Source organism: Salmo salar, chromosome 22, assembly GCF_965601325.2.
Source record: "Salmo salar chromosome 22, fSalSal1, whole genome shotgun sequence".
Taxonomy (NCBI): domain Eukaryota; kingdom Metazoa; phylum Chordata; class Actinopteri; order Salmoniformes; family Salmonidae; genus Salmo; species Salmo salar.
In genome coordinates this window covers 35,577,477-35,601,079 of record NC_138312.1, presented here as the reverse complement: position 1 = coordinate 35,601,079, position 23,603 = coordinate 35,577,477, and the positions used below count along the sequence as shown (strand labels likewise).

Sequence of the window (23,603 nt, the reverse complement as noted above, 5' to 3'; positions counted from 1 at the left end):
CGTGTTCTCAACTAGCTTACCTGGTTAAATAAAGGTGAAATAAAAAAATAAAAAAATAGAGCTTCCACATGACCAGTCAGGAAAATCCTCTGACTCTATTACAAAGACTTTGGAAAATGGTTGGATATTTAATCCCATTGAATCCCTGAGTTGGCTACATTGTTATAGTTTGTATAACCTGCTGAACACCATTTTGAATCTCAGAATGGGTTGGACCATGCTACAGTAACATTATATATGTTTGAAATATCTGCTGTATTGGTTGGCCTTCCCCCCTGACCTGGCAGGACTACATGCAGAACGTCCATGGGAAAGAGATGGACCTGCTGAGGGTGACTGTGAAGGTGCCAGGGAAACGCCCGCCCCGTGCTGGTGCCGTCCCTTCCTGTGGCCCTCCGCCCGGCCTCAACGACCTGGTCAAAGACGTCCAGGGGCCTGAGGGGGCCAGCGCTGGTGAGAGGGGCTCCAATAGGGGTGTGCTGACATGGCCATACTCGTATTTGTAATCGCATCCATAAATTGACAGTTGATAGTCGGATCTGTTGATAATCGTGATCAGAAACAACGTAAGTGTTTTAATATGCTTAAGCAGATGTTGGCAAAATACTCACTGCAAAAACGCTGCCGATTAGAAGCAGGTGTGTGTGTGTCTTTGTGTGTTTTGAACTTGCAGTGGGCTGCCAAGTTTGCTGTCACTCAGGCAGAATGAGCATCGGCATTTCATCTTTTTCGCTACCCTTGCCCCATTTGTTAGATATTATGCACGTTAATAGCTTGATAGTAAACGTCCTGGCCATGTGATGTATTGTAGTAGGACGCAACAGCAATCTACAGCGCATTCAGAAAGTATTAAGACCCCTTGACTTTTTCCACATTTTGTTATGTTACAGCCTTATTCTAAAATGGATTAAATTATTTTTTTTATCATCAATCTACACAAATTACCCCATAATGACAAAGACAAAACAGATTTTTAGAAATGTTTTCAAATTTATTACAAATAAAAAACTGAAATATACATAAGTATTCAGACCCTTTACTCAGTACTTTGTTGAAGCACCTTTGGCAGTGATTACAGCCTCGAGTGTTCTTGGAGATGATGCTACAAGCTTGACACACTTGTATTTAGGGAGCTTCTCCCATTCTTCTCTGCAGATCCTCTCAAGCTCTGTCAGGTTGGATGGGGAGCGTCGCTGCACAGCTATTTTTAGGTCTCCAGAGATGTTAGATTTGGTTCAAGTCCGGGCTTTGGCTCATCCACTCAAGGACATTCAGAGACTTGTCCCGAAGCCACTCCTGCATTCTCTTGGCTGTGTGCTTAGAGCCATTGTCCTGTTGGAAGGTGAACCTTCGCCCCAGTCTGAGGTGCTGAGCACTCAAGAGCAGGTTTTCATCAAGGATCTCTCTGTACTTTGCTCTGTTCATCTTTCCCTCGATCCTGACTAGTCTCCCAGTCCCTGCTGCTGAAAAACATCCCCACAGCATGATGCTGCCACCACCATGCTTCACCGTAGGGATGGTGCCAGGTTTCCTCCAGACGTGACGCTTGGCATTCAGGCTAAAGAGTTCAATCCTGGTTTCATCAGACCAGAGAATATTGTTTCTCATGATCTGAGTCTTTAGGTGCCTTTTGGCAAACAAGTGGGCTGTCATGTGCCTTTTACTGAGGAGTGGCTTCCATCTGGCCACTCTACCATAAAGGCCTGATTGGTGGAGTGCTGCAGAGATGGTTGTCCTTCTGGAAGGTTCTCCCATCTCCACAGAGGAACTCTGGAGCCCTGTCAGAGTGACCATTGTCACCTCCCTGACCAAGGCCTTTCTCCCCCGATTGCTCAGTTTGGCTGGGTGGCCAGCTCTAGGAAACTTTTCCTATTTAAGAATGATGGAGGCCACTGTATTCTTGGGAACCTTCATGCTGTAGAAATTATTTGGTACCCTTCCCCAAACCTGTGCCTCGACACAATCCTGTCTTGGAGCGCTACGGACATTTCCATCAACCTCATGGCTTGGTTTTTGCTCTGACATGCACTGTCAACTGTAGGACCTTATATAGACATTTGTGTGCCTTTCCAAATCATGTCCAATCAATTGAATTTACCACAGGTGGACTCCAATCAAGTTGTAGAAACATCTCATAGATGATCAATGGAAACAGGATGCACCTGAGCTATATTTAGAATCTCATAGCAAAGGATCAGAATACTTACAGTGGCAAGATAAAGTATGTCAACCCTTTGAAAATACCTGGATTTCTGCATACATTGGTCCTAAAATGTTATCTGATCTTCATCTAGTTCAAAACAATTAGACAAACACAGTCTGCTTAAACTAATAACACACAAACAATTATACATGTTCATGTCTTTATTGAACACACCGTGTAAACATTCACAGTGCAGGGTGGGAAAAGTATGTGAACCCTTGGATTTAATAACTGGTTTGGCAGCAATAACCTCAACCAAATGTTTTCTGTAGTTGCGGATCACACAGCAGTCAGGAGGAATATTGGACATTCCTCTTTACAAAACGGTTTCAGTTCAGCAATATTCTTAGGATGTCTGGTGTGAACTGCTCTCTTGAGGTCATGCCACAGCATCTCAATCTGGTTGAGGTCAGGACTCTGACTGGGCCACTCCAGAAGGCCTATTTTTTTCTGTTTAACCCATTCTGTTGTTGATTTACTTCTGTGTTTTGGGTCATTGTCCTGTTGCATCACCCAACTTCGGTTGAGCTTCAATTGACGGACAGATAGCCTAACATTCTCCTGCAAAATGTCTTGATAAACTTGGGAATTCATTATTCCGTCAATGATAGCAAGCTGTCCGGGCCCTGAGGCAGCAAAGCAGCTCCAAACCATGATGCTCCCTTCACCATACTTTACAGTTGGGATGAGGTTTTGATGTTGGTGTGCTGTGCCTTTTTTTTCTCCACACATAGTGTTGTATATTCCTTCCAAACAACTCAACTGTAGTTTCATCTGTCCACAGAATATTTTGCCAGTAGCGCTGTGGAACATCCAGGTGCACTTTCGCAAACCTCAGACGTGCAGAAATTGTTTTTTTAGACAGCAGTGGCTTCTTCCGTGGTGGCCTCCCATGAACACCATTCTTGTTTAGTGTTTTACGTGTCTTGGACTTGTCAACAGAGATGTTAGCATGTTCCAGAGATTTCTGTAAGTCTTTAGCTGACACTCTAGGATTCTTCTTAACCTCATTGAGCATTCTGCGCTGTGCTCTTGCAGTCATCTTTGCAGGACGGCCACTCCTAGGTAGAGTAGCAACAGTGCTGAACTTTCTCCATTTATAGACAATGTCTTACCGTGAACTGATGAACATCAAGGCTTTTAGAGATACTTTTGTAACCCTTTCCAGCTTTATGCAAGTCAACAATTCTTAATCTTAGGTCTTCTGAGATCTCTTTTGTTTGAGGCATGGTTCACATCAGGCAATGCTTCTTGTGAATAGCAAACTCAAATTTTGTGAGTGTTTTTTATAGGGCAAGGCAGCTCTAACCAACATCTCCAATCTCGTCTCATTGATTGGACTCCAGGTTAGCTGACTCCTGACTCCAATTATCTTTTGGAGAAGTCATTAGCCTAGGGGTTCACATACTTTTTCCAACCTACACTGTGATTGTTTAAATGATGTATTCAATATAGACAAGAAAAATACCATACTTTATGTGTTATTAGTTTAAGCACACTATGTTTGTCTATTGTTGTGACTTAGATAAAGATCAGATAAAATTTGACCAATTTATGCAGAAATCCAGGTAATTCCGAAGGGTTCACATACTTTTTCATACCAGTGAATGTGAATAAGGTATGTCATTTGTTTTTTTTATACATTTTCAAACATTTCTACAAACCTGTTTTCACTTTGTCATTATGGAGTATTGTGTGTAGATTGATGAGAAAAAACATATATTTAATTCATGTTAGAATAAGATTGTAACGTAACAAAATGTGGAAAAAGTCAAGAGGTCTGAATACTTACCAAATGCAATGTAAATGATCAGACCAAAAACTGATCAGGTGAAATTCTGAAGGGAGTGGACGGAGAAATACAGCAGGATCAACGTACAACCCACCCTTCTCTTTACAGCCAGCCAGTTGAGTTATTCAGACCACGTAGAACCTTGCACATGACTGACTAGCATGAGAAAGATGTGTGCTGGCACTCAAATGTTTTTTTTCTACTTCTTCCAATCACCGATAATTACAAAAAATACTTGGATCATAATCGTATGCAGAAAGTTTTTGTCTGACTACTTGTCACACCCCTAGGCTCGAAAAGGACAGCCAATCTCTCTCTTTATCACCTCTCCCCTTCTATTTCTCCTTGTCTCTGAACCTAATCTACAGCCTCCTCTCTCTAGCCGTCTTGGTGTCTCACTGTTTTTCATTCTCCCTGTAACTTACTCTTCTTCACACCTTTCTTTCATCCATATCTCTCACTTATGTCATAGAACAGAGATAAGCGCTTTACATTTTTTGTGTGTGATCTACATTACAATATCTACACATTATTTGGTTTGATCACTGAATTGTCATGAGTGTCTTTATGTAATATCTCTTTGAAATGTGATGCTTTCTCCCCCATAGTCCCTGGTAGTGGTAGTAACCTCCTGCCAGTAGAGGAGGGGGCGGGAGGAGGGTTGTCTCCTGGGGGGAACAGAGGGGTGCAGCGCTGCCCCTCTACTCTCTCTAACAAGCCCCAAAGCATGGGTACGTTCATCACCCTGGTCGTCTGTGGATTTGATACTTTGAAAAATATTTTTGTCACTTTTGAATTTACTTACTAGTGTAATCTTATTTGAGTCATTGTAGATATTCGTTTTTTTCTACTTTTATACCATATGGCACAAACTTATTTCCTGTGCTTGTGTGACTGTGGCAGACTCTGCCATCGAGGGGGTGTCCAGACCCTCCTCCTATAAAGATACAGGCTCAGCCTCCCCAATGGTTGACAGGAAGAAGCATCGCAGGAAGAAGAGCATGAACCAGAAAGGAGACGTAGCCATTGGCCAAGCAGATGGTAAGCTTCCAACACAGTGTATTCATGGTTTAGTGAGGTGAAACATTCAGAACATTGCAGATATAAATGTATGTGAGATCAGATGATTCCCTACTCATGACAGATAATCATATATTTTCTGCACATTACATTTCTATCTGAACATTGAATCCTGCCACCATATAGACTTTGGGGGTGAATCAGAAAAGGGTCAATACTGAACAGATGTATAAAGAAAAAGCTTAGTCTCAACTCAGTCTATGCCCTTCTGCTGGATTTTCTACTTATTCTCTCCAAAATATCTGCCTTTATCACTTTGATCTATTTTGTCTTCCTCTCATTTCCTCCTGTGTTCCTTTATTCTCTCTCTCTCCCTGCTTCCCTGGGATGTCTGATCTGCTAATCTCTTACCCTGTAGCAAAGCGCAAAATGTGGAAACTAAAAAGCTTTGGTAGCTTAAGAAACATAAACAAGACAGGTAATGAGGAACTCTGTCTGTCAGCCCTGTTTGTCTGTCTGTTCCTGTCTGTCTGCCTGTCAGCCATGCTTTTCATCCTGTCTGCCTGTCTTGTCTGACTGTCTGCTTTTCTGTTTGTCAATTTGTCTGTCAGTGTCTGCTTTTATTGAGCAGCCTCTTGAGTCTGTCTCTAAGACAAAGCACTTACTGTATCTCCATTCGGTAAAAGACTTCTCTCCATATACTCCATACATCTTCATTTGTCCACCATGACAGCAATGCAATAATGCATGCCGATGTCTACTTAGCAGGTACGTGCCGTTTGGAGATCCACCACCAATCATCATTGTGATGGAGGACGTAACCCTCTGAACCCACAGTGTGGTACTTTGTTATGAGTTTATCCTCACCGTGTGACCTGATTGGAACCAATGTTGTATTCCTGGTCAGGTCACATGGTCAGGGAAAACGTCATGACTTGACTGTCTCTAATACAAGTGTACTGTATGTGTTCTGTCATCAGATGAGGATAACTTTGACTTTCTGATCGTGTCGAGCACGGGCCAGACGTGGCACTTCGAGGCCCAGAGTGTGGAGGAGAGGGACTCCTGGGTGACGGCCATCGAGAGACAGATCCTGGCCAGCCTGCAGCTGTGTGAGAGTAGCAAGAACAAGGCAAGGATGCAGACGAACACACACACACACACACACACACACACACACACACACACACACACACACACACACACACACACACACACACACACACACACACACACACACACACATACGCGCACACACATACACACACACACACACACATACGCACACACACACATACGCGCACACACATACACACACACACACACACACACATACGCACACATGCACACACACACACACATACGCATACATGCACACACACACACATATGCACACACACACACACACACACACACACATATGCACACACACACACATACGCACACACACACACATACGCGCACACACACACACACACACACATACGCGCACACACACACACATACGCGCACACACACACACACACACACACACACACACACACACACACACACACACACACACACACACACACACACACACACACACACACACACACACACACACACACACACACACACACACTACAAGAAAATATCAGTGTCTGGCAAAGTGTTTGTGTTGGAAACCAGCTGTCACTGAGGAGAGACTAATTGTGTGTGTGTTCCAAAGGCTCGTAAGAACAGCCAGAGTGAAGCTGTGGCACTGCAGGCTATCCGTAACGCCAAGGGCAACAGTCTCTGTGTGGACTGTGAAGCACCTAGTAAGTCATTTATTAGGGATGGTTGTATCTCTCCGTGCTGCTCTTAATATCTCTCTATTCTCTTTCTCTTTCCTTTCGTGCTCTACTGCTTTTTCTGCTTTCTTGGTTCCTCATCCATCTTCCAGATGTAATTGAGCTTGGTTTTCAGTGTGGGTGGAGCCCCCTCCGTTCTCCATATCCTTCCACTCTTTCTCCTATATACATCCTACTCATGCAGTTTCAACCCAGAATAAAACTGTACTGTAATACCGGTACTGTAATCCCATCTCTATGTTTGCTCTCTGTTAATCCTACTCATGCAGTTTCAACACAGAATGAAAGTGTACTGTAATACCGGTACTCTAATCCCATCTCTATGTTTGCTCTCTGTTAATCCTACTCATGCAGTTTCAACCCAGAATGAAAGTGTACTGTAATACCGGTACTCTAATCCCATCTCTATGTTTGCTCTCTGTTAATCCTACTCATGCAGTTTCAACCCGGACTAAAAACTGTACACGTTTTAGTCTATTATATAGACTTATCCCAGACCTAACTGTGTCTTCTCTCTCAGACCCAACATGGGCCAGTCTGAACCTGGGGGCTCTGATCTGCATTGAGTGTTCAGGAATCCACAGGAACCTGGGCACCCACCTGTCCCGCGTCCGCTCTCTGGACCTGGACGACCTGCCCAGAGAACTCACCCTGGTGCTGGGTGCCATCGGCAACCACCTGGCCAACAGCATCTGGGAGGGACGTACACTGGGCCGCCGAAAACCCACGCCCGACGCCACCCGGTGAGGACTGGGGGACAGGGGAGAGAGACACTGGGGGACAGAGTATAGGACACTTAATGTGTGAATAAGTGGCAAGCTTGCTGGACTGCAGTAGCAGTATTAGTTGTAGTTGAGCTAGTAGTAGAAATAGGAGATGTGAACACCTGCCAGTATTCACACACTCTGTTCCCTTTGTAACCGTGGCTCTGTAACTGTGTCTTTGTGTCTCTGTAACTGTGTCTTTGTGTCTCTGTAACTGTGTCTTTGTGTCTCTGTAACCCTGTGTGTCTGTGTCTGGTCCCAGAGAGGAGCGGGAGTCATGGATCCGGGCCAAGTACGAGCAGAGGTTGTTTGTGGCTCCGCTGGCCCTGCACTCCCCCAGTCAGGGGTTAGAGGTCAACACGCTGTCAGCCAGTCTGCTGGCGGCCGTGATGGAGAGGGACCTCCCCCGCCTGCTCCTTCTCCTGGCCCATAGCACCAAGGACGACATCAATGCCCCCCTTCCCCCAGGGGGTCACCTCTCTCCACCCCCCCCTGCTGCCTCCCCCAGCCCTCCCCTGGAGGGCTCCCCGCGGCCGCCTTGCTCCGCACTGCACGCCGCCTGCCAGCTCGCCGACGTGGTCATGACCCAGCTGCTGGTCTGGGTGAGAGAGCGTCCCTCCTATCATCTCTTCATCCTGCTTTTCCATTTTTTTGTCTTTCGTTCATTCTCGGTTTGAGACATCATGCCACTAGTCAAAGAATGGCAGAAATAACAGTTGAAGTCGGGAAGTTTACATACACTTAGGTTGGAGTCATTAAAACTCGTTTTTCAACCACTCCACACATTTCTTGTAAACACACTATAGTTTTGGCAAGTCGGTTACGACATCTACTTTGTGCATGACACAAGTAATTTTTCCAACAATTGTTTACAGACAGATTATTTCACTTATAATTCACTGTATCACAATTCCAGTGGGTCAGAAGTTTACATACACTAAGTTGACCGTGCCTTTAAACAGCTTGGAAAATTCCAGAAAATGATGTCATGACTTTAGAAGCTTCTGACAAGCTAATTGACATCATTGAGTCAATTGAAGGTGTACCTGTGGATGTATTTCAAGGCCTACCTTCAATCTCAGTGCCTCTTTGCTTGACATCATGGGAAAATCAAAAGAAATCAGCCAAGACCTCAGAAATCTTTTTTTAGACCTCCACAAGTCTGGTTCATCCTTGGGAGAAATTTCCAAACGCCTGAAGGTACCACGTTCATCTGTACAAACAATAGTACGCAAGTATAAACACCATGGGACAACGCAGCCGTCATACCGCTCAGGAAGGAGACGCGTTCTGTCTCCTAGAGATGAATGTACTTTGGTGCGAAAAGTGCAAATCAATCCCAGAACAACAGCAAAGGACCTTGTGAAGATGCTGGAGGAAACAGGTACAAAAGTATCTATATCCACAGTAAAACGAGTCCTATATCACCATAACCTGAAAGGCCGCTCAGCAAGGAAGAAGCCACTGCTCCAAAACCGAAAAAAAAGCCAGACTACGGTTTGCAACAGCACATTGGAACAAAGATCGTACTTTTTGGAGAAATGTCCGTTGGTCTGATGAAACAAAAATAGAACTGTTTGGCCACAATGACCATCATTATGTTCGGAGGAAAAAGGGGGAGGCTTGCAAGCCGAAGAACACCATCCCAACCGTGAAGCACGGGGGTGGCAGCATCATGTTGTGGGGGTGCTTTGCTGCAGGAGGGCTGGTGCACTTCCCAAAATAGATGGCATCATAAGGGAGGAAAATTATATATTGAAGCAACATCTCAAGACATCAGTCAGGAAGTTAAAGCTTTGTGGCAAATGGGTCTTCCAAATGGACAATGACCCCAAGCATACTTCCAAAGTTGTGTCAAAATGGCTTAAGGACAGCAAAGTGAAGGTATTGGAGTGGCCATCACAAAGACCTGACCTCAATTCTATAGAAAAGTTGTGGGCAGAACTGAAAAGGCGTGTGCAAGCAAGGAGGCCTGATTCAAACCTGACTCAGTTACACCAGCTCTGTCAGGAGGAATGGGCCAAAATTCACCCAACTTGTTATGGGTAGCTTGTGGAAGGCTACCCAAAACGTTTGACCAAAGTTAAACAATTTAAAGGCAATGCTACCAAATACTAATTGAGTGTATGTAAACTTCTGATCCACTGGGAATGTGAGGAAGGAAATAAAAGCTGAAATAAATCATTCTCTCTACTATTATTCAGACATTTCACATTCTTAAAATAAAGAGGTTATCCTAACTGACCCAAGACAGGGAATTTTTACTAGGATTAAATGTCAGGAATTGTGAAAAACTGAGTTTAAATGTATTTGGCTAAGGTGTATGTAAACTTCCGACTTCAACTGTACATACTGTAGTGGGAAACGCACAGAAGTGACACTTGACCAAAAACAGCTATACGTGTGTTTTTGTATTTACTACGAATTTCAACTGAATCTTATTGCCCTCTCTCATTCCCCCTACTCCCTCTCTCTCGCTCCCTGGTCGCAGTATGGCAGTGATGTGAGGTGTCGGGACGCCCAGGGGCAGACGGCCATCACGTTGGCACGTTATGCTGGCAGTCAGGAGTGTGCTGACATCCTCCTGCAGTATGGCTGCCCCAACGAGCCCGCCCCTTCGGTTACCACGACACCAAGCCTCTCGGTCGCCACGACACCCAGCCTTTCCCGCAAGAGCAGCGCCGGCAGCCTCAGCCGCAGCAGCTCCAGAAGAGCAGTGTCTTAATGTGAGGGGGGTAGAAAGCGTGTAAGAGAGAGGGGGTATGTGTGTGGGTGGATGTGCGCGTCAGTGTGTGTTAGAATGCCGGTATGTGTGTGTGTGTGTGAGGTTGTGTGGGTGGTGCATGTGTGTTTGTAACCATATGTATGCCAGGGTGGCTCTAGTTGAAGGGGGAGGCTGTGTCTTCAGTGTCCTCTAAAAAGGAACCCATGAAGTCACACCAGGATGTAGTCACAGACCAAAAGGACTGAATGGACAAGCAGCTAATACTGTCACCATTGAGCTCACTCTTACCTGGCTCTCTGTGTGTGTGTGTGTGTGTGTGTGTGTGTGTGTGTGTGTGTGTGTGTGTGTGTGTGGTGTGTGTGTGTGTGTGTGTGTGTGTGTGTGTGTGTGTGTGTGTGTGTGTGTGTGTGTGTGTGTGTGTGTGTGTGTGTGTGTGTGTGTGTGTGTGTGTGTGTGTGTGTGCGTGTGTGTGTGTGTGAGAGAGAGGGACTGCTCTACTCAGTGGCTCCCTTGTCCCCACTATGGCGCTGATGATCGACTCTTCCAGGCTCCCCTCACCACCGCTCTGTGGGAACTTTGACAAGCGCTGGGGCCAAGATGGTGGACCATCCTGGATGTTGACTTGGGTTCATGCCCAATCACATCTCTCAAACCACAGGGCTGGGAGAGGAAAATGAACCAGAGGTACAGAACTGCAATAATTGAATTACCAGTGTGAGACAGTGGATTTGTAGCTTTTTCTCACCCTACTGTACCTCTAGGTGCTTGGAATCCCATGATAACAGACTACAATATGAAAACGCGAAGATGCTTTCCGTTATCAACGGCAGAAAATGTCATTTTAAAATTCAATATGAACATTTATCCTGTGCTTTGATGGTTAGGTTGACGTGAGGGAGAGCAGGTTAACTCAAAATGCAGCTAAATCAATGAAGATGCTACATTATGATAAAATGAGTATGAGGGGGCTCGTTGAATCCTCTGAACGGCATTGTACTTACTCACGCAGAAACTAAACAGTGGAGCCAAGACTAACACCAATTGCCAGTGCTGGAACGAACATAACCACTGTTAAACCTCATCACTGTACCACAGTCAAACAAAATGGTCAGTTACTGATGCTGAGCTGAGGTCAAATTCAAAAGAAATACTGTCCGACAGATAATGGATTTGTATTTTAAGAATTTAGGTCAAAATAATAATTGTATAGAAAGACATATATGAAATTGATATTATTACTTTACTTGTCATAGTTATCAATATTGAGAACTACTTCATGTTCAAGAATGTAATTGTATGTTCTGAAGTTTGTATGGTAGGTTCTTGTTTGTAATACATATGGATTACTCTTAGCTGTTGAGAGATTCAAAACTGTGACAGATTTGTTGATTTATTTTATTTGGCAGTCCGCTATCTACAGTCATGTGAAAAAGTAAGTACACTCCCTGGAAGTGGTCTTTTTTTATTTGACGTATTTGGACACATGGATATCTGAGCTAAATTCAAATCACATTCATTGATGAAGGTGATCCAATTTAACAAATCACACAAAAAAAAATGTACTTTGAAAATGTTATGCAATTAAAATAAACAAAAATGCAATTTCTTTATGCAGAAAAGGTTAGTACACCCGTACCTTTACCATCACATAAAATGGCTAAAATTAGAATCAGGTTCACCAAAATAGGTGAAAATCATTAGAGAGTAACTTGGGAGGGTCCAGCTTTCCATAAAGATTAGAAACTGGTTTGGTCTTAACCGTATGGGTGTTTGGTAAAACATCATGTCAAGATCAAAATACCTACCCGAGGCCCTCAGAAGAAAGATTATTGATGCCCATGAGTCTGGGAGGGGTTACAAATGCATTTCCAAGCAATTTGAAGTACATCAGTCCACTGTCTGACGGCTCATCTACAAATGACCACTGGCAATCTACCTAGGCCAGATCGTCCCACCAAAATCAGCCCAAGAGCTGACTGAAAGATGCTCATAGAAGTCTCTAAGAACCCCAGGGTAACATCAAGGGATCTATAGGCCTCTCTTGCCACAATCAATGTATAAGTGCATGAGTTAACTGTCAGAAAGAGACTGCACAAACTTGGCCTACATGGGAGGTCAGGAAGGAAGAAGCCTCTGCTCTCAACAAATAATATGAAGACACGCCTGACATTTTCCAGACCACATCTGGGTGAAGACCAAAACTACTGGAACAATGTGCTCTGGACAGATGAGTCAAAGGTGGAGTTGTTTGGCCGCAATGCCAGACGCCATGTTTGGTGAAAACGGAACACTGCCTTTGAACAGAAGAGCCTCATAGCAGCCATAAAGCATGGAGGCGGTGGCATTATGGTTTGGGGCTGCCTCAGGGCCTGGCCAACTTGCCATCATTCAACCACACATTCCATATTGTACCAGATGATTCTTGAGGAGAATGTGAGGCCAAAGGCCAAAAAGCTGAAGCTGAACCGAACATGCATCTTGCAACAGGACAATGATCCAAAACACACAAGCAAAGCTATAACAGAATGGCTCAAAAATAAGAAATGGAGGGTTATGGAATTCCCCCACAGCATCCTGTCGAAATGCTGTGGGGGAACTTGAAGCTGGCCGTGCTTGCAAGAAAGCCCTCGAACATGACAGTTGAAGTAGTACTGTAAAGAAGAGTTGTCCAAAAATTCCTCCCTGTCGATATAAGAGACGGACAGACAGTTACAAGAAATGGCTACATTAAGATATTTCATCTAAAGGAGGCAACACCAGCTATTGAAGCTAGGGGTGTACTTATTTTTTTCCGCACTATGGAGTTGCATTTCTGTACATTTTTTGATGAATAAATGATTGCAAAGTATAATCTTTCAGTGTCATTTGTTAAATTCGGTTACCTTTATCTGTCAATAGTGGTGAAGTGAAGATTACATATCCATCTGTCCAAATATGTACAAAAAAAGACAACTTTCCAGGGAGTGTACTTACTTTTTCACATGACTGTATCTCCATGACATCACTTTGAGTTCCAAGATGGAGACTTGTAATGTGTGTGCATAATGTGTGTTTCAGAAATGAGAAACATTGATTTACTGTGTAGTCATATCGAAGAATAGAGAAAGAGAGACCCACTAGTGCAGTTGCTCTATGTCCTATTTTACTGAACAGTGTTACTGCCAGACGCCGTTTTAGTGTGAAACAAATGAAATGCCTTCAGTTTGATTGAATGTATTGCAATTATTGGTAATGTTTTGGTGAACTGCCACACCTCCAAAAGAAAAAGGGTTTCAAAACCAAATGTCGCAGACGTCATTCTCGATTACCATCCCAACTGTACAAAATGATCATTAGTAAGATAAATCATTGGCCTTGTGCTGAGAATGTTTTGCTAGTGGCCACATTAGAGACTATTATAATAACACCACAAGGACCATGTTGCTTGAATATCGGGACTTACAAAAATACTGTAGTATGATCATACCGCTAGTCTTTTTTTAACCGAAAATGAAAATCTCCAATGACTTTGTGTCTGTAAATATTGTAAGCTTCTCTTTTTTTTGCAGTGTTTTTCTACTCATGTACATGATTCATGGCTCATTCAAGTTAGCTGTCACTACAATTACTGTCCAACCTGTGGTGTTTTATTTATAGATTTGGGGGTATTTCATATTTTAATGTGAAACTTTTATCTGCTTAAAAAAAGAAGGAAGTAGAAAACAACACCATACAACAAAGCAACAGAATAAAATGTTCATAATATGTTTCTGGGTATTTTGTCATTAGAATGAATTGACTTGAAGGGTTAAACAAAACTCAGGCATGGATCTGTCTCTGTACATGTATAGTGTTTTGCTATGCAAGGGTGTGTGTGTGTGTGTGTGTGTGTGTGTGTGTGTGTGTGTGTGTGTGTGTGTGTGTGTGTGTGTGTGTGTGTGTGTGTGTGTGTGTGTGTGTGTGTGTGTGTGTGTGTGTGTGTGTGTGGTAAATGAACCTGAAACACTCATTTCCAGTGTCGGCCATGGGGAGGCAGCATGTACTGTAGATGTACTGAGAAGGCAAACGATATCATTTAAGAATTCTATAGTATCAGCTCAGGCCAAGCCACAGAAACCTGCTAATGAATCCTGGCTGCGTCTCAAATAGCACCCTATTTCCAATGTAGTGCACTACTACTAGGGTACCACTTGGGACGTACCCCTGATTCCTCAGAGCAGCAAGATGTCAGCATAGCCAGGTAGTGACAACCTGGCCTGTACCAAAACTAATGACAGTTAAGTTGTCATCTGTTTTTTCTTGTGAATGTGACAAGAATATACAGGCATGACATTCATTTTGAGGTTAGTAACTTGTTTGTTCATATATGAAGACGACATGGTTGTGATCCATAACCAACCAGCACAGCACAAACATAGGGAGTACAGATGAACCTGCCACAGCCCCGCCCACACCGCCCGCAGGGTCAGCAGGTTAAAGGTCATGATGATGGCCACCGGGCCCAGGAACTGGAAGATTAGATAGAGGAAGGTGTGGGCAGCATACCAGTCCACAAAGTTGTGCTGATAGATGTAGCAGCCCAGCTCGTCCCACTCCAGCAGCGTCACATGGGCGTTATCCAGCAGGTAGTGACATATTTGCATTGTGTGTCTATATACAGTATCTTTATTAGTTTGTTATGTTACCACCACAGCTCTCTCTGCTGGGATCTCTTAATTGGGCCAATACTGACTGAATGTATAATTATGCCCACCTCTGTGGTATTGTTCAGTTGACATTGATTGTCATTGCCTTGCACGCTGAAGAAGGGCTCATACCCAAAATGTTTGTGCAGCAATAAAAACATGTCAAGGAGTGGTGTCCTATATATATATTCTTTGCGTTATCAAGCAGGCCTAGAACCACGGACAGGACCCAGAGGAACCCCCTGAGCCTGTTTGCTTGGGGCCCCAAGTTCGTGGGGCTGGTGCACACCACGGCCAGGTCGTGCTCCACCATCATATAGACCATGGAAGAAGGAGCTGCTGTAGAAGTTGATGACATAAACGAGGAAGGTGAAGCGGCACAGGAAGTGTCCCCACAACCACACGTTCTCCAACATGGCCTACAGGATGGAGAAGGGCACCACCACTATAATCAGCAGGTCCGACATTCCTACATTGAGCACACAGAAGAGCATGCCGTTGCAGCTGCTGAGCAGCACCACCAGGGCGTTGAGCGTCAGGCCGGCCACGAAGAGCAGCTGCTGAGCAGCACCACCAGGGCGTTGAGCGTCAGGCCGGCCACGAAGAGCAGCAGGTAGAGCAGGAATAGCGCCATGCGCTGCGAGGCGTTGTCCTGGTCTGTGTAGTTGTCTTCGTACCAGGATGAGTTGCTATGCTAGTGCTCCTTCATGACCTGTAGGTGGACAACGGTAGTTTATCCATTACAGGATCATGAGAAAATACAGAAATAAATCGGAGAAATGAATACAGTGTCATATGAATCACTATGACACGCAACCCACCAGAGCTCTGGACTGTTACAGATTATTTCTGTGGATATCATAGTTACAAAGAAAAATTTGTCTGGAGAATTATCAGACCATATGGAAAGAGCCTGCATGACAAATAAATAATCAAATCAAATTGTATTGGTCACGTGCACATATTTAGCTGATGTTATTGCGGGTGTAGTGAAATTATTGTGTGCCTAGCTCCAACAGTGCAGTAATATCTAACAATTCACAACAATACACACAAATCTAAAAGTAAAATAATGGAATTAAGAAATATATAAATATTAGGACGAGCAATGCTGGAGTGGCACTGACTAAAATACAGTAGAATAGAATACAGTATATACATATGAAATTATTAAAGCAGTATGTAAACATTATTAAAGTGGCCAGTGATTCCATGTCTATGTATATAGGGCAGCAGCCTCTAAGGTCCTGGGTTGAGTAACCGGGTGGAAGCCGGCTAGTGATGGCTGTTTAACAGTCAGATGGCCTTGAGATAGAAGCTATTTTTCAGTCTCCGGTCCCAGCTTTGATGCACCTGTACTGATCTCGCCTTCTGGATGATAACGGGGTGAACAGGCAGTGGCTCGGGTGGTTGGTGTCCTTGATGATCGTTTTGGCCTTACTGTAACATCGGGTGCTGTAGGTGTCCTGGAGGGCAGGCAGTGTGCCCCCGGTGATGCGTTGTGCAGACCGCACCACCCTCTGGAGAGCCTTACGGTTGCGGGCGGTGCAGAGCAGAGCAGGATACACACGGCTGAGAGAAATCAAAGTCCTGGCTTACTGAGCGCTGTCCCAGCGCATAGAGCAGACTTTCAGGCTCTGTGCACTGGCTCTGTATGTTCCTCAATGACCGCTGTTCTGGTACAGACATGAGCCTCACAGTTAAAGTACACTCCACGCCCACTCCCCCATCCCCCAGTTAGATGAGAGCACAAGATACTGTATCCACGCTGGAGCATGAGAGGACAGGACAGGACAGGAGAGGACAGGACAGGAGAGGAGGGGAGGGGAGGGGAGGGGAGGGGAGGGGAGGGGAGGGGAGGACAGGACAGGACAGGACAGGACAGGACAGGACAGGAGAGGAGAGGAGAGGAGGGGAGGATAGGATAGGACAGGACAGGACAGGACAGGAGAGGAGACCAACATAGAGGGGAGATATACATGAGACAGAAGACAGAAGCCTCCAAAAAGAAAAAAGACAAGAATTTCACCTAACTGAGCCTCCCTGAGTTCATTATTAGGATGTAACTAAAGGGGCTAGAATGAAGTTATTATTAAGACTTGAGACTACCACAAGAGTTGTGAGCAAGAGCCAACATCCAAAGGTCAAGTCAATGGCACCTCTCAATCATGGAGGTCAGGGAACCCAAACAGATCCAACACACAGTTTGGAAGCCAAAATGCTAGTTTAGGGCGTGGAACATATGGAGTCCACTGTTTATTTTTCACCCCAAGATTAACAGTCCCTATCTGACATTTTGGGTATTGAATAATTTCTAATGATCATGTGAACTGCAATGGAGGTGATTGGTAACTTAAAGATATCCTCTGCAGGTGATGATGAGATTGGTGCCTCTTTGGTGAAATCGGTGTCTTCCTTGATTACTGAGCCTCTAATGTATATCTTCACCAAATCTATGCAAACTGGTATTGTTCCAAAAGATTTGAAAATTGCCCAAGTTATCCCCCCTCTATAAATCTTTTCTAAAATCCTAGACAATTTGGTAAATAAAAGAATGTTGAAGCATGTAACTCAACACTGTGTTCTATATGAGCACCAATATGGTTTTCGTAAAAACTACTCCACAGATATGGCTCTTTTGCAACTTGTGGGTAAAATCTTTACAGCCCTTAACAACAATTAATACACTCTTGGCATCTTTTTTTATCAGGGTTGATATTTGGACCTTGTTATTCCTAATCTATATCAATGACCTTGCTGCTGTATCTTCTACCGTACTTCCCTTTCTCTTGATCACACCAATTTGCTTTTATCACACAAGAATTTTGATTCAATAATTAATGAAGCCAACTCAGGTATGGGCAAATTTTCTGAATGGTTCGAGAAAAACAAATTCTCTTTAAATGGTAAAACAACTACATTTATTGTATTCATTAGAAAGAATAAGAAATATTGTAAAAAGAAAAGAAAAGAAAAAGTGCCAGAATCTCATTTTGGTGGGAATGAAATGGAACAAGTCACAGCACTAGATTCCTCCGAGTTCTAATTGATGAAAAGTTATCCTGGAAAGATCATATTCAATTTGTCTGTAGCAAAGTGATGAAATCTTGGTATCATCAGAAAGATGAGTGGTTTGGGCCATCAGGCAAGCTTCCTAACCCTACTGTATACTATCTTAATTTACCCATATCTAATTTACTGTAATATTGTCTGTGCCAGTACATATGCCTCCTACCTACACAAATTACTCATCGTACAAAATACATTTGCAAGACTAGCCACCTCCTCTAATTACCTGGCCCCATTTGCACCTTTGTTTAAGAAACTCGATTTCTTGTCTATTTACGACATGAATGTACGCCAATTATGCACTTTAATCTACAAATTCTCATACCTCCCAGACAGTGTACCCTTCAATGTATTCTTCCAGGTTAATTCTGAAATCCACCTATATAACACAATACACTGTGATAACCTTCACCCTCCCAACTGCCGCACCTCACATAGTCATTTCTCTATCAGATACAGAGTACCATACTCTGGAATTCTTATCTTCACATTGCCAAAACCTCATCATCCCTCAATAACTTCAAGCGAAGACTGGGGGTCAACCTGATGAACCAAACTAACCAATAATTCTCTCTCTCTCTCTCTTTCTCTCTCTCTCTCTCCACACACACACACACACACACACACACACACACACACACACACACACACACACACGTTTTATATGTACATTTATAATTAATATGCTTAGTTTAACTGATTGAACAAACTTACATTTTTTTAAACGTATATTTGTGGTGCGGTTTTCATATAAGCCCCTTTTGTCACGTCCTGACCAGCAAAGGGAGGTATTGTATCAGTTGTGGTCAGGATGTGGCAGGTTTTTTGTATGTTAAGGGTTTGTGTTGGGGATGGGACTCCCAATTGAAGGCAGGTGTGTTGAGTTGCCTTTGATTGGGAGTCCTATATAGAAGGGTGTGTTTTTCTTTGGGATTGTGTGTAGTTGTTTTTGCACTGCGTTTGTATAGCCTGTAAAACTGTTGCTGTCTTGCTTATTGTTTTTTTCACCGTGGATGCTTTACTCTTTTGTTGAATTAAACTATGAGTATCCACATTCCCGCTGCGCCTTGGTCCATTCCTGAAGACAGCTGTTACACCTTTGGGTTTCCAACCTCACTGTTTTTAGCAGTTTGTTTTATCTGTACTGTTTTGTCTTTCACTTTTCTTTGGTGCGAATAAATAAAACCTAATACCTCATAATAAACCATCCATAAAAACGATTATAGATTTAAACATTTATTATTTGGCCCTTAAAAAGAATAATGTGCAAATATTGTACAATCCTGGTGTGCAAAGCTGTTCAAGACCCAGAAAGACTCACAGCTGTCATGGCTGCCAAAGGTGGTTCTAACATGTATTGATTCAGGTGTGTGAATACTTATGCAAATTAGATATTTCTGTATTTCATTTTCAATAAATTAGCAAACATTTCTTTATGGGGTATTGTGTGTAGATAGGTGATATATATATATATATATATATATTTAATCCATTTGGAATTCAGGCTGTAACAAAACAAAATATGGAATAAGTCAAGGGGTATGAATACTTTCTGAAAGCACTAACATGTTAGGCTATTTGAGATTTTGCCGTACCCAAATACTGCTGTCTTCTATTGTTGTCTTCTATAACCCCTGAAATATTGTTACCACCTAAACATTGATATCCATTAAATTGTGTCACAGTTTTACAGAATGCATTAAAGTTACAATTAAGCTTGCACAATGATAGACACCAGTGACTTTTAGAATGGAGCACAGTCCATTTTCTTCCCATTCCATATCTCTCTCAGGTCACACAGACCCAGATCCTTTCTGTCTTGGATTTGTTTCAGGCTCTTTCTTAGAAAAGAGCGCCTTTTACAACAACTTTGTACCTCTCTGTGTCCACTCAGCAATTGCCATTGTTCCCCATACCTACTTATTTTGTTCATCTTTTGTTTATCACTAAGCTTAGGGCCCTGGGTGTGAACCCTGGGTGTGGACTTCCTGACAGGCCAACCCCAGGTGGTGAAGGTAGGTAACAGCACCTCCGCCAATCTGATCCTCAACATGGGGGCCCCACGGGGGTACTTGCTCAGCCCCCTCCTGTGCTCCGTGCTCACCCATGACTGCACGTTTTCTGACGACCCAACAGTGGTAAGCCTGATTACCAACAACAATGAGACAGCCTACGGGGAGTAGGTGAGGGCCCTAGTGGAGTGACAACATGACAACAATATGGTAGCAACACAAAATGGCAGCAGCACAACATGGTAGCAGCACAAAACAGGGTACAAACATTATTGGGTACAGACAAATAGAACCATGAGGAAACCTGTAGAAAACATTATGCTGAAGTACTGAAATTTGCACAGAAGAATGTTGTTTCTTAACGTTCTCTGAACAATTTGAAAACATTACTTTAAATAGAACCATGAGGCAACCTGTAGGAAACGTTATGTTTAAGTACTGAAATTCCCACCTAAGAGACACATGGTTCTCAGAACGTTTTGTGCTAGCTGGGTATATTGCACCATTCCCAGAATAAAATAATCATAAGACAACCATGCTCTCACCAAGCTCTAAGAAATATGGTTCTCAGAACATTATATTTTCACTTCATCAGATTGCACTGTGACTGCCTGCTGTGTGGGATTTGGTGGTTTACATGTTCATGACATCCCTTAGATGGTCAGGACACCTATTTCCCTCTAGAGAACTTTGAGAATACTGTAGGCCTACTAGGAAATCTGAATTTATGGGATAGAGCCACAACTTCCGAAAATGTAACACAGATCATTTAATAGATATCAACTCAAACATAGATTTAAGAAACATTGAATACATTTGCTAAAAGAATATTAAGATAACTCAGTGATGACATTTTTTTGGAGGGGAGGCATTTCTTCACCATGTGTTTTGATTTAAGCAAGGAAGTCCAAGTGAAGTAGGACTTTAAATCAATCAGTCTTTCTAAAATACCAGTCCAGTGTGTGTCCATAAAATAGCCACTCTGTCCTTTTGTGCCTCCATCTGGTCGGAGAATCAGCTGGAAGAGCATGCCATAAAGACAATGCTCTCTCTCTTGCCATCGTCATAGAAGCCATTAAAACACACCCTGTTGTCAGACTTCGACAGTGAATAGGACTGATAGGTCTCCAAAATTCCAGAAATCCAGAACTCCAGGCACCTGATGATGATCATGATCATGTTTCTCTGTGTTCCACAGGTGACAAAGTTAGTACTAAGAGTCTTTTTAAACTTATTGATGGATACAATTAAATAAATAGCTCTTTTAAAAACTGTATATTTTATCTCTATACGAAAGTACTTGTCAGTTAAGGAATTGTAACAACAAGGTAGTAAATAAGGAGTGTTTTCGTATTGAGCCAGCTATGGTTCTGTAGCTGTAGCTGTGTTCTGAGGAGCTACGCAAAGATCTCAGCAATGAACTCATGGAACCTCTTGGCGTACTGCTCAGGGTGAACGGTGGACATTTCTGCTCCAGACTAGGAATCACACAAACAAAACATGTCAAACAAATACAGATACTGATAAACCAACAACGATGAGAATTAAAAATGTTCAGATAGGGAAGACATCTTGAAAACAATAGATCAATCAATAATTCAATCAAATGTATTTATAAAGCCCTTTTTACATCATCAGTGGTTATGCATAATGTGCTGCTGTGCTACTGATGCTGTGCCCTGTCTCTGACCCTCACCTCCACGTCTCTGTTGAGCTTGTCCATGATCCTTTCCTTCTTCTCCTCACTCACATAAACCTCCTGCATGTTATTCCTGAACTCAACATCTTTGCACGTTGGCAACTCTCTAACCTGACAACACGATGAAAGAGAGGGGAGAGGGAGCAAGTGAACAAGAGAACCAATTTAAATGACAAATTCACCTTTCAGCAGGATAATAACCTAAAACAAGGTCAAATATATATTGGAGCTCTACCATCTGCCTCCTGTGTTTTCATTTGGGTCTCGCCTTGTGTCCTTATAATGCTTGAAAATATGAAGAGTGGTACTCAGTGAAGTGTCGGATTTGCCCAAAACATAACACTTTGTATTCAAGACAAAGTTAATTTCTTTGCCACATTTTTTGCAGTTTTACTTTAGTTCCTTATTGCAAACAGGACACATGTTTTGGGATATTTTTATCCTGTACAGGCTTCCTTCTTTTTACTTTGTCATTTAGGTTACTACTGTGAAACTACAATGTTATTGATCCATCCTCAGTTTTCTCCTATCAAAGTCATTGAACTCTGTAACTGTTTTAAAGTAACCATTGGTTTCCTGGTGAAATCCTTGAGTGGTTTCCTTCCTCTCCACCAACTGAGTTAGGAAGGATGCGTGTATCTTTGTAGTGACTGATTGTATTGATACACCATCCAAAATGTAATTAATAACTTCACCATGCTAAAAGGGATATGCAATGTCTGCTTTAATTGTATTTTTTACCCATCTACCAATAGATGCACTTCTTTGCGAGGCAGTGGAAAACATCCCTGGTCAACGTGGTTGAATCTGTGCTTGAAATTCACTGCTCGGCTGAGGGACCTTTCAGATGATGAAGTAGTCATCAAAAATGTATTTTAAACACTATTATTTCACACAGACCATGCAACTTATTATGTGACTTGTTAAGCACATTTTTACTCCTCAACTTATTTAGGATTGGCATAACATAGGGGTTGAATACTTATTGACTCAAGAAATGTCAGCTTTTAATTTTTTATGAATTTGTAAAAATGCCCAAACATAAATCCACTTGGACATTATGTGGTATTGTGTGTAGGTTAATGACACAAAATCAAAAATTAATCAATTTTAAGTTCAGGCTGTAACAGAACAAAATGTGGAAAAAGTCAAGGGGTGTGAATACTTCCTGAAGGCACTGTGCATGGTGCCAGCTTTTTATTATCTCATTGTATCAAAGACTTTAGTCATTCAAGCCCAAGTAACAGGCAGGATCGCAAGTTGTCTGAAATGTAAGTTGATGTACTAAAAGTGAAAAGATCCCACAACTAACTCTTGAAAATAAATAAATCATTTTGAGATTTTTCTCTGATCTTACCTTCTCTTTGAAACTCGCTTCACGGGACACCTGATAAAAGAACAGATTCTGTTAACAACGGCTCAAAACGACTTCAAACAATCTCAGTCTGACACAGACTCTATTTTCAACAAACCTGCCAGTAATTCCATGCCGTTATTTCATTTAAGTGTGATCCTGCATCTTTATGAGATTTCTTGTTGTCAACTAGTGTACAGGATGTGCAGGCTTTTATTCCACTCAAGCACTAACACACCTGCTTGAAATAATCAAGGTATCACAAATTGAATCAGCTGTATTAATGCTTAGTTCAAACAAAAGCTTAAACATCCTGCAGCTCTCCAGTCTCCAGAACCAGCTTTGCAATCTCACGGTGGCACAGTTGTGCACTAAAGGGAAAAGGGTGCCAGATGAGAAGCAGACTCAGTGTTGTTACCTGGTGATATTCAGACCAGGTGATATTCATCTTGTGCAATAACGGCAT

At 42.8% G+C, this 23,603-nt stretch overlaps 1 protein-coding gene and 1 pseudogene across 4 annotated transcripts in view; one reads left to right on the top strand and one right to left on the bottom strand.

Annotated features, from left to right (window-relative positions):
• LOC106583287 (arf-GAP with GTPase, ANK repeat and PH domain-containing protein 1) overlaps positions 1-14,085 on the top strand; it is a 45,600-nt gene extending 31,515 nt beyond the window's left edge. For 2 of the 4 annotated variants that reach the window (XM_045705411.2, XM_014167266.3), the window contains exons 11-19: positions 288-453; positions 4,604-4,726; positions 4,899-5,036; positions 5,434-5,493; positions 5,996-6,147; positions 6,727-6,817; positions 7,371-7,593; positions 7,877-8,216; positions 10,106-14,085. In XM_045705411.2, coding sequence (XP_045561367.1) covers positions 288-453; positions 4,604-4,726; positions 4,899-5,036; positions 5,434-5,493; positions 5,996-6,147; positions 6,727-6,817; positions 7,371-7,593; positions 7,877-8,216; positions 10,106-10,339 — 1,527 coding nt within the window. In that variant the 3' untranslated portion in view covers positions 10,340-14,085. The remainder of the gene's footprint in view (positions 1-287; positions 454-4,603; positions 4,727-4,898; positions 5,037-5,433; positions 5,494-5,995; positions 6,148-6,726; positions 6,818-7,370; positions 7,594-7,876; positions 8,217-10,105) is intronic. The other 2 variants (XM_045705412.2, XM_014167267.3) reach the window with 1 other exon arrangement.
• A 423-nt stretch (positions 14,086-14,508) lies between these two features.
• On the bottom strand, positions 14,509-23,603 carry LOC123729655 (uncharacterized; annotated as a pseudogene).